The 11,804-nt window shown below is 40.9% G+C and overlaps 1 protein-coding gene across 1 annotated transcript in view; it reads left to right on the top strand.

The window, feature by feature from the left end:
• The first annotated feature begins 11,181 nt into the window (after window positions 1-11,181).
• Window positions 11,182-11,804, top strand: part of rabep1 (rabaptin, RAB GTPase binding effector protein 1) — an 86,778-nt gene continuing 86,155 nt past the window's right edge. The window contains exon 1 of the mRNA XM_080211100.1: window positions 11,182-11,279. Within this exon, the coding sequence (XP_080067226.1) occupies window positions 11,182-11,279 (98 nt within the window). The remainder of the gene's footprint in view (window positions 11,280-11,804) is intronic.

Below are 11,804 nucleotides of genomic sequence, written 5' to 3'. Positions count from 1 at the left end.
CCCAGGCCTTGCTGTTCCTGCAGCTGCCTTCCCTCATGACTTCCTTGGCCTACCATCTTAATGCAAGAACATTAATGCATAATGTCTGTAGTCTTTCAGTGGGCCAGCACCTGTACAGGAAGGTGAGAGCATGGCCAAGGTTGGATCACATCATCCAGAATGCACACTGACTCATGCTGTCATCCCAGGACAATTTGATTTTGAGTGCTGGAACTTTGTCCCAACGCAGAGCGTCCATAACACATTTGTCTACAAGCATATTGAGGCATGTCACTGCCACTTGAGATTGAAGGGTGGTGACCTAGTTCTGACTCACTTAGAGATGGTTTTAAAAAAAAGTAAGAAAGATAAAGCCTGTGTTTATATGTCACGATTTACAACATCAGAACATTCCAATGAATCCTTTTGGAATGTAAACATTTGTCGGAAATGTGGCAGCTAGTATCTCATATTGAGGAGCCACAAATAGCAGAACATGCATTTATATATAACACCATCAAAATGTTCTGAGGTGCTTCACAGGAATATTAACATACAATTAAGGAGACATTTAGGCTGATCACCAAAATTGTGGTCAAAGAGAGAGATTTTAAGGAGTTTCTTGAAGTGGAGGGAATATTCTCCCTCAAAAAGCTGGGGAAAAGAAGGGTCAACTGAGATAGATTGTTGTAAGGCAAAAGTATGGAGGGGATACAGATGAAATTAAGATACAGATCAGTTATCCAGCTGAATGATGGGACAGACTGAATATCCTGTTCCTGTGTTAGAATGGAAGACACCACTGCAGTGTGTATGGTTTTGAAATGCTGGTTTTCTGTAGTTTTGTTTGAAATTGGTAAGTACAGTCTTGAAATGAACATGCATGATATAGAAAAAGTGCTCTCCAATTTTCAATTCAACTTGATGAATATTGGTTTTGAAATGGAGGGAGGGGGAGACCTGAGAATTCTTTTTACGCGCGTGAGTTATGATCTGGAGTGCAATGCCTGAAAGGGTAGGTGGAAGCAGATTCAACAGACAGTGTTCAAAACGAAAATGGATAAATAGTGAAGGAGAAAAAGCAGGGGGGTTGGGTTAATTGGATAACTCTTTAAAGGGCTGGCACAGACATGCAACGTCTCCTGATGTGCGCTTCTGTGATTCTTAAATGGACTCAAATATCAAGCATCTGTTAAAAACATGAAAAATCCTGCATTATGAAGGTATTACTTATCAATGTTTTCCAAAATGGGCGGCATGGTAGCACAGTGGTTAGCACTGCTGCTTCACAGCTCCAGGGACCTGCGTTCGAATCCCGGCTCGGGTCACTGTCTGTGTGGAGTTTGCACATTCTCCTCATGTCTGCGTGGGTTTCCTCCGGGTGCTCTGGTTTCCTCCCACAGTCCAAAGATGTGCAGGTTAGGTTGATTGGCCATGCTAAAATTGCTCCTTAGTGTCCTGGGATGCGTAGGTTAGAGGGATTAGAGGGTAAATGTGGAGGGTGTGAGGGTAGGTCCTGGGTGGGATTGTGGTCGGTGCAGACTCGATGGGCCGAAGGGTCTGTTTCTGCACTGTAGGGTTCTATGATTCTATGAAAATGAATTCCTCCGTCTGTATTTGCAATGGGAATTGCCTATGTAAACTTATCAGAGTGACCGCACTCACTGTCCTAGTGAAGGTGCTGCAATGCCGCAGCTGAGAATTAGGCTGTAATAACAGCATCTTAAATTCGTATAGACAAAAGCCCATTGTAGACAAGTACCCAGTATAAACGTGCAATACAAAAATCAAGATTTAAAATGGGGATTGAATTACATCTGGACCTGCTGGTGCAATTATTCTCATCCTCCCTAATAGTTTCACTTGGAGAGCGCACTTGACTCCCCTACATGCAATACTGTTGGTGACTGGTGTAACAAAACGTGGTGGATTTATAGTTATAGCCAAACCTAAGTTGATTCTTTTACTACTTGCTCTCTAAATTCCCTAGTTTCAGTTTGCTAGGCAATATTTATTATCTGGATTACATGTTAGTTGAGTATACACTGATCTTTTCCATTAGTACAGAGTTGCCAAATTAAAATATTAAGTTGAGCTAAAAGATTGCACCAAGACAGAAACAAACTGCCTTTTCCTCTTTTGTTGGTGAATCGCTAGAAAAGACCTAACAATCAATAGAGAAGGTTGGAAAGGTGGAACAAAACTCAAATATGATGCGTGAGTTTCTTTATACTGTAGAAGGGTTTAATATTCATCACATCAGCTGGAATCTTGCCTGATCTTGTCCTTTTCTCCCTAGCCCCCTCCTTTTTTAATACAAGTCCAATTCCACCTTTCATCCAGCCGTTATTTTCACCGGAGATATCCTTTCCTTTTAATGTAAAACTGCTGAATTCCAACAATAGTAACAATATCATGACCTATTTTGGAAATAGTGGAATGCTGGGCAGTAATAATTGTTCCTTCCATCTTGCGGTTGCATTCTACACTGGCAGACAGGGTGGGACCTCTTTCTAGACAGAGAAGCATTACTGAGGTAAACCATAACCCCCAGATGACCTGGCATGTTTAATAATGTATTTAACTGCTCTCATTATTCACACTCTGCCACTGCATAAACTTGCAGTCAGGTTTCATGCATCATGGCAATTTAACAATTGCAACAAATTGTTTTCTGTAAATGACAGACTTGTTTTTTGCCAAGTTGTGAACAACTTCACTGTATGCAGTAAGCTAGGCCAGTCTAAATGTGTGTCTCTCGGTTGTCATGTATTGTACCACAATATTATGGAATGAGCTGCTGGCAGCATTCCTGTTTTGGGAGTCGGATGTCTCAGGCATGAATCCTGCTGCAGCTTGTCCTGACCTTATGATACGTGGGACTGCAGACATCCAGCAGGATACTAATGTGCAGTAGGTGTGGGTGGGCCATTTCTGTTTATCCAGTGACTTACAGAAGCCCATAAAACCTCTTGCTTTATAGGACTCGTTATCAACTGGAATAAAGATAGTTATAGCCATGGAAGGAATGTTCAGATTATGGCCTGTTAGACTATTAATCAGCCCATAAATCGTTCCAATAGTCCACATTATTCTCTGAAAATGAAAACGGCCATCTTGCCTGGTGGTGTGGTCACAACACTCGTAATCTTGAGACCTAGCCTAATGCTCTGGTGACACGGATTCAAATCTCACCGCAGCAGCAGGTGGAATTTAAATTCAGTTAATAAATCTGGAATTGAAAGCAAGACTCAATAATGGTAATTGGTTTTGCAACAATCAGAGATCATTGTAAAAACCCACCTGGTTCAGTGATATCCTTCAGGGAAGGGAATCTGCCATCCTTATCTGGCCTGGCCTACATGTGACTCCAGAGCCACAGTAATGTGGTTGACTCTTAACTGCCCACTGAAGTGGCCAAGCAAGCTACTCGGCTCAAGGGAAATTAGAGATGGGCAACAAATGCTGGCATTACCACATCCCACGAAAGTGTAACACAAAAGATCGCTACGAGAGGACACAGGTTTAAGGTGCTGGGGAGCAGGTACAGAGGAGATGTTAGGGGTAAGTTTTTCACTGAGGGTGGTGAGTGAGTGGAATCGGCTGCCGTTGGTGGTGGTAGAGGCGAACTCGCTGGCGTCTTTTAAAAGACTTCTGGATGAGTACGTGGGATTTAATGGGATTGGGAGTTATAGATAGTTCTATGGCCTGGTAGGTATGGATATGATCAGTGCAACTTGTGGGCCGAAGGGCCTGTTTGTGCTGTAGTGTTTTATGTAAAATTCAGTATTCACGCTCAGCAGATTTGGTTTGTGGATATTTAAGCACTGTTTGTTTTCCTCACTTTCGGTTATAGTTATTCACTCTCTCATAAAGTATAGAATTTTTCATTACGCTTTAAGTTCTTCAAGTACTGTTTCCCCAAGTAAGCACAGACAACAAGATTTCAGAAAACAAGAAACCAATGGACTAAATTTCAGCCAGCAATATTGTTTTGTAATCATCTCGTGGAGATGCCGGTGTTGGACTCGGGTAAACACATTAAGAAGCCTGACAACACCAGGTTTAAGTCCAACCGATTGGACTTAAACCTGGTGTTGTCAGACTTCTCACTGTGTTGTAATCATCTCCCCAGAGTTTGGCATTTCATCCCTTGCTGGCTCTACCTGTTCTTTTAGTTTAAATCTTACTTCTCTTTATAGCTCCTTGACATTTTTTTTCCACAATTCAGTGAGAGCTTGATTAATCTGTGACCCAACTAACTCCATAATAACAATGGGACTTTTACACCATTGTCATTAATACCTTTAGTAGTAAAAAATCTATGAGTCTCAAATTTGAAATTTACAATTAATTGAGCATCAGAGGGGATGCATCTGGCTGAATCCTGGGACAAAGACATTGTCTTGTGAGGAAAGGTTGAGTTGGTTGGAGTTTAGAATGATGAGTGGTGATCTGGTTGACACATCTAAAATTCTGAGTTGGCTTGATAGGGTAGTTAGTGAGAGGAAACAGGAAAGTGGAGTCAATGTAACAATCAGATTGGCTCTGATCTAATTAGATCAGGCTCAAGGGGTCAAATGGCTGACCACTCTTATTATGATCTTACAATCAATTTTTGTTGAAGAGAGCTCCAAACCTCCAGCACCCTTTGTGTAAAGATATGTTTCCTTATTTTATTCTTGAAAGATTTGTCTTTTATTTTTAGACCGTGCACTTTAATCCTAGACTTTCCAAATAGTGTAAATATTTTCTGTCTGCCATTTGTTCTAAATCACTCCTTAAACTTATTAAATTCCAAGGATTTCAGCATTGTTTGTATAAACTCACAATGTAACCCTTGGAAGCCTAGAATCATTCTGGCAAATTGAGGCTAGTGTACCCGTCCTAAATAGTGTGCCCAGAATGCTCTCAACGCACAAGTGTGGTGTAACCAGATTTTTATATAGCTGTAGAGAACCTCTGTCCCCTTGTATTATAGTTTTATTGATATAAAGTCTGGGTGGAAAATAGGAATTAGCAGGGTATTTTGGGGTTGGTTGTCTGTTACTAGCTAGTTATTTCAGGAATCAGTACTAATGCCTCAGCTATTTATGACTTATACTGACTTAATCTGAGTGTAACATACCCAAGATGTCTGACTTTGATTGGGAAAGTAAGCGGTGAGAAGGCACACAAAAGTAGCAGAGGGACATGGGCAGATTGGGTGGGTGCTCATAAGTAGATGGGAGGCAATGTATCAAAGTGCAGAGGTAGCCACTTTGATGGAAAAAAGGTAAAATGCAGTACTTTTTGAATGGTCAGAAAAAAATGTGTGCATTTGGAGGGACTTGTACATAAATCATAAAATTAACATACAAGTACAACAAGCAATAAAAAGGAAAATCAAGTTTTAAAGTTTATTTATTAACGTCACAAGTCGGCTTGCATTAACTACAATGAAGTTACTGTGAAAATCACCCAGTTGCTGCACTTCAGTGCCTTTTTGGGTACACTGAGGGAGAATTTAACTTGGCCAATGTACCTAATCAGCAAGGTTAGCTTCTGTTAAAAAGGCATCAGAGTATGAATAAAGAAGTCTTGTTACAATTATACAGGGCATTACCGAGGCAACACCAGGTGTAATGTGTGTAGTTTTGGTTTCATTACGTGAGGAAGGACATATTTGCCCCAGAATTAGTGCTGGAATGGCTCACCAGCCCCAGGCTGGGTGCCCGGTGCTGGTTCGCTGGTAGACAGCCTGCGATTGTAGAACCTGCGCCTTACAGATTCCGCTTCGGGAGCTGACTTTTATCCAATTGATTTCCCTGTGATCGAATGCTCCTGAGCATCTTGTGTGCTTTCATGGATAATGTTGCCCCTGCCCCTGTGTATTTAAACACTGGTAAATTGTTCCTGAGAAAATGTTTTGAAGAGGTGATTAAAATAGTGGAAATGTCCATTAATATTATTTATATAAACTTCCAGAAGTCACTTCTAAAGTTCTTCTTAAGGGACTATGAGCTAAAGTTGAAACTCACGCATTTGGAGGCAAGTTAAGGGTCTGATTAGGAAATTTACTGGGCAGCAGGAGACAGGGGAATAATGAGCAGGTAATCTATTTGGCAAGATATGACTTGTGGTGTCTCAGAAGCATCAATGTTGAAGTTTCAACTATTCACCATGTTTATTGACAACCCAATGATAGCGTAGCCACACATTCAAATTTACTGAGTTAGGTGGCAGTGTAAGTAGTGTAGATAGCAGTGTAGGTGGTCTAGATGGAATCATAACATTCAAAAGAGACTATTAATCCATTAAATAAATCGGTAAAATTGTAGGCAAGTGCAAGTACTTTGACCTAAATGGAAGAAACAATGATGTCCAAAGAGGCTTGAGGGTAGATTCCAGGTACACAGATCACTTAAGTGTCACAAACAGGCTCAGAACATAGTCAAATTCTACTAAGTACATGGGAAGCTAAAGAAGGACAATTTCCTCTGTCAGTCTACCTGCCATACAAGGTCATGGCTGATCTCTGACCTCAACCTTTCCACACTATCTCTGTATCCTAAAAGTCTTATCAACCTTCATTTTGAACGTACTCAACAACTGAACATCCACTTTGGAGTAGAGATCTCCAAACATTCACAACAGAAGAACAGGAGTAGGCCATCTGGCTCCTCGAGCCTGCTCTGCCATTCAAGAAGATGGCTGATCTTCTTGTGGACTCAGCTTGCCCACACCATTACCCTTAATTCCTTTACCGTTCAAAAATTTATGTATCCTTGTCTCAAAAATACTCAATGAAGTAGCCTTAACTGCTTCACTGGGTAGGGAAGTCCAGAGATTCATAACCCTTTGTGTGAAGAAGTTCCTCCTCAATTCATTCCTAAATCTGCTTCCCCTTATTTTGAGGCCATGCCCCTACTTCTAGTTTCATTTGCCAGTGGAAACAACTTCTCTGCTTCTATTTTACCTATTCCCTTCATAATTTTATAGGTTTCTATAAGATCTCCCCTCATTCTTCTGAATTCCAATGAATATAGCCCCAGTCTACTCAGTCTGTCCTCATAAGCCAACCCTTGGAATCAACCTAAAGAATCTCTTCTGTACCCTTCTAGTATATCCTTTCTCAAGTAAGGAGACTAAAACTACACAGTATTCCTGGTGCGGCCTCACCAGCACCTTATATACCTGCAACATAACCCCCCTGTTTTTAAACTCCATCCCTCTAGCAATGAAGGACAAAATTTCATTTGCCTTCTTAATTATCTGCTGTATCTGCAAACCAACTTTTTGTGATTCATGCACAAGGACCCTCAGGTTCCTCTGCATAGCAGCATGCTGTAATTTTTTACCATTCAAACAATAGTCCATTTTGCTGTTATTCCTACCAACATGGATGACCTCACGTTTACCAACATTGTACTCCATTTGCAAGATCCTTGCCCACTCACTTAGACTATCAATATCCCTTTGCATTCTTTCAGCGTCCTCTGCACACTTTGCCACTCATCTTAGTGTCATCTGCAAATTTTGACAAACTACACTTGGTCCCCAACTCCAACAAATCATCTATGTAAATCGTAAACAATTGCAATCTCAAACTGAGGCACGCTACTAGTCACTGATTGCCAACCAGAAAAACATCCATTTACCCCCACTCTCTGCTTTTTGTTAGTTAACCAATCTTCTACCCATGCTAATACATAATGCTGTGCACTTTTATCTTATGCTTTTGGTGTAGCACCTTGTCAAATGCCTTCTGGAAATCCAGAAACACCACAGCCACAGGTTCCCCATTGACCACTGCGAACGTTATATTTTTAAAGCATTCCACAAAATTAGTCAAACATGACCTGCCGTTTGTGAACCCGTGCCATGTCTTCCCAATGGGACAATTTATATCCAGATGTCTCACTATTTCTTCCTTGATGATAGATTCAAGCATTTTCCCTACTACAGAAGTTAAGCTAATTGACTTACAGTTACCCTCCTTTTGTCTACCTTTTTAAACAGTGGCGTCACATTTATTGTTTCCAAATCTGCGGGAACCACCCAGAGTCCAGTGAATTTTGGTAAATTACCACTAGTCCATTTGCTATTTCTACTGCCATCTCTTTTAGTACCCTGGGATACATTCTATCAAGGCCAGGAGACTTGTCTACCTTTAGCCCCATTAACTTGCCCAACACTTTCTAATAATAGTTTCTAGGTCCTCACCTGCCATAGCCATCATCAGTTTTTGGCATGTTATTTGTGCCTTCCACTGTGAAGACTGAGACATAATATCTGTGCAATGTCTCAGCCATTTCCTTATTTCCAGTTATTACAGCTTCCTCATCCTGTGAAGGAACAATGTTTACTTTAGCCACTCTTTTTCATTTTATGTATTTGTAGAAACTTATCCTAAGCTAGTTTACTCTCATAATCCATCTTACTTTTCTTCATAGCTTTTTCCGTGGCTTTCTGTTGACCTTTAAAGAGTCCCCAATCCTCTAGTTTCCCACTAATCTTTGCCACTTTGCATTTTCTTTCAATTTGATTCCCTCCTTTATTTCCTTAGATATCTATGGCTGATTACCTCTTTTTCTACAGTCATGTTAATGAAGAAATATCTTCTTATCTCAGTCCATAATGACTGACCTCTTATTCTGAAACTGTGTCCCCTTGTCCCTCCAGCCACACGAACCATTTTCTCAGCATCTACACAGCTAACCACTTTAAGAAATTTATAGGATCCTAAGAGGACCAGATTGGTCTACGGGCAGCTAGTCTAGACTCGCTATGCTAGGTAACCACCTTCTGTGGCTGCTTGACTTTGTTTTAATTAGTTTACCTCGTTTTTCTAAAGCAGTAGAGGCCTAATCTACTGAATCTGACCTTGTAGGACAATCCCTTTTTCCCAGAAACCAGTCCAGTGGACCATTATGGTGGTGGCCCTGGGGTCAGTGGAGATCATGGCTGATGAGCTATGAAGAGGACAGGGAGGCTGCAAGTTGAGGAGACGCTATGGTGGGAAAGAGGAGGCTGTGAAAGAGCACAAAAGCTTAAAGCGGTTAACAAATGACATTGCCCCACATCGTCTGCACTTTTAAGAGTTGATCACCTGTAAAGACTCGCATTCCAACCACTATCTTGTAAATTGAGTTTGTGTCTATATATGCCCTGTTTGTGACCACAACTCCCACTCATTGATCTCATTGAGACGTATAAGATGATGAATGGGATGGATAGGATAGAGGTGGAGAGACTCTTCCCGCTCAAAAAAGACAGTAGGACTAGGGGGCACAGCCTCAAGATAAAGGGGAGGCGGTTTAGAACGGAGTTGAGGAGGAACTTCTTCACTCAAAGGGTGGTGAATCTCTGGAATTCTCTGCCCGTTGAAGTGGTGGAGGCTGCCTCGCTAAATATTTTTAAGAAGCGGGTTGATGGGTTTTTGATAAGAGAGGGGATTAAGGGTTATGGGGAGAGGGCGGGAATGTGGAACTGAGCCACAACAGATCAGCCATGATCTTATTGAATGGCGGGGCAGGCTCGAAGGGCTAGATGGCCTACTCCTGCTCCTATTTCTTATGTTCTTATGTTCTTATGTTCTCACCTGATGAAGGGGCAGTGCTCTGAAAGCTTGTGCTACCAAATAAACCTGTGGATTTTAACCTGGTGTTGTGAGACTTCTTACTGAGCAAATGTAAAGCCAGCTGACTAGCAGCCAGGAAATTTTGGAAGTCACTGAGCTAATGAATTTCTTGCAAATGAATGTGTAGTCTTGAGCTTAAGTTTCATAAATTCTGGAGATAGTGCTACTGTATGTGAAAAAAATTGTAGTGGATACTATTGTAATGACCACTGTGTTCATTGTTTTTCTTTGTTTTTATTCCAATTCAATCAAATCAAGTCCAATTCAGAGTCTCAGCAAGTTGAGACATTCCCAATCCATGGTGACAAAACAGGGCTGTCATCTCCGGTCTTGGGCTTGATCTACATGATCCAAGCTGATTGGAGTAGGCATAGCTCCTCCTCCAAGGCTTGATCTCATTTGCATCTTAGCCAAAAGGCCGAGATGCCACTTTTAAAAATTGCTTCAAATGAAGCTGAAATGTAACCTAATGACTTCAGCAAGAAGCACAGCATGTTGATACTATCCTTGATCTTTGCATTTGTATGTTATCACCTCTCTCGTTTCACATAGAATTACTTGAGGTGCAGTGACTTCATTAGAGATAAATAAGTAGGCATTTTGCATAGATTGTGATCCCAAAATAGGGGTGAATGACTTGAATTTTATAGTGCTTTCTTAGGATTTCCCAAATGTTTTACAGTCAGTGAAATACTTTGGAAGTATCATCCAGTGTTGTAATGAAGAAAATGTAAGAGATAAATGATCGATGCATTAAGGACTAGAGAACATAACCTAAAAATTAGAATTGCATTTCTGTGCACAAAGAGTGGCGGAATTTTGGAATTCTTCTGCGAGATCAATATCAATGCTGGATCAGTTGACTTTAAATCTGAGATTGAGATCTGAGATGCAATGAAAAGGGTAGCAACTGCCTAGTTAAAATCTTCCGGCTTTGTACATATGTGAAGAAAACACATTAACTGTGATCTTGCCAGTCTTCAGAAGGCATGTTTAGAATGATGACATTTTGTGTGCAAAAGTGTGCCAAATTGTTTTGGAAAAAAAATGTTAGTTGTCAACTTATGAGGTTCTCATTCCAAATTAAATATTCTGGATGATATATCAGGCTTTTAAAATTATTTATTGGACATAATTGGCTAAGCCAGCATTTATTGCCCATCTATAATTGCCTTTGAAGATTGTGGTGAGCTGCCTTCTTGAACAGCTGTGATGTAGGTACACCCACAGTGCTGTTAGGAAAGTCTAATGTCAGTTAGGCTGTGCTAATCTATCCCATCACTTGTTTGATCCTTGTTTGTATAGGAAAAGTAGTACGCTGTGGATCCTTCTGAGCTTTCTGCCTTCTTTGTCTCACCTTATATTACCTCAAGAACTACTCGCATTTATGTATGTATAAAGCAACTTTATTAGTAAAACATCTAATAAAGGCTTTTTAAAAATTATCAATCAAAATTTTAACACAATCACATCAGGCAGCTGATCAACAGCTTAGATGAAAAAGGTAGGTTTGAAGGAGGTTGAAAGATTGAATGTAAGATAGCGAGACAGAGAGATTGAGGGAATGAAGTCCAGAGCAAATGGCTTTGGTATCTGATGTCACAGCTGCCAGTGAAGTGATTAAAATCCTGGTGGCCAAGAGACCGGAATTAGAGAACGTCGATATCTTAAGAGATTTGTGAGATTGAAGAAGTTTACTGAGGCAGGGAGAGGGGAGACCATGGAGAGATTTGAACACAATAGTAATTCAGTGACCAACCTAAACAAGTATGCATTAACTGACCATTAGTAAGTGTGTAGAAGACTGCGTTCCAAAAAAATCAAATCCACATATTTGCCATCTGGAAACCATGGATGAACAAGGATATCGGCTGCTTGCTGAAATCCAGGTCTGAGGCGACCCTGACCAATACTAAAAAATCCAGATACGATCTATAGAGCCCATCAAAGATGCCAAAAGACAGTACCAGACCAAGCAAGAATCCCAGGCTAGCCACACGGCCTCCCACGGACTGTGGCAAGGTCTGCAAGACATAGAACATTACAGCACAGTACAGGCCCTTCGGCCCTCAATGTTGTGCCGACCAGTGGAACCAATCTAATGACCCTCTAACCTAAACTATTCCAATATTATCCATATGTCTATCCAGTGACCATTTGAATGCCCTTAAATTTGGCAAGTCCACTACTGCTGCAGGCAGGG

This window comes from Carcharhinus amblyrhynchos, chromosome 23, assembly GCF_965287045.1.
Source record: "Carcharhinus amblyrhynchos chromosome 23, sCarAmb.v2.hapA, whole genome shotgun sequence".
Lineage (NCBI taxonomy): Eukaryota > Metazoa > Chordata > Chondrichthyes > Carcharhiniformes > Carcharhinidae > Carcharhinus > Carcharhinus amblyrhynchos.
Note: the sequence above shows the minus strand (reverse complement) of the source record. Positions and strands in the feature narration are given on the sequence as shown.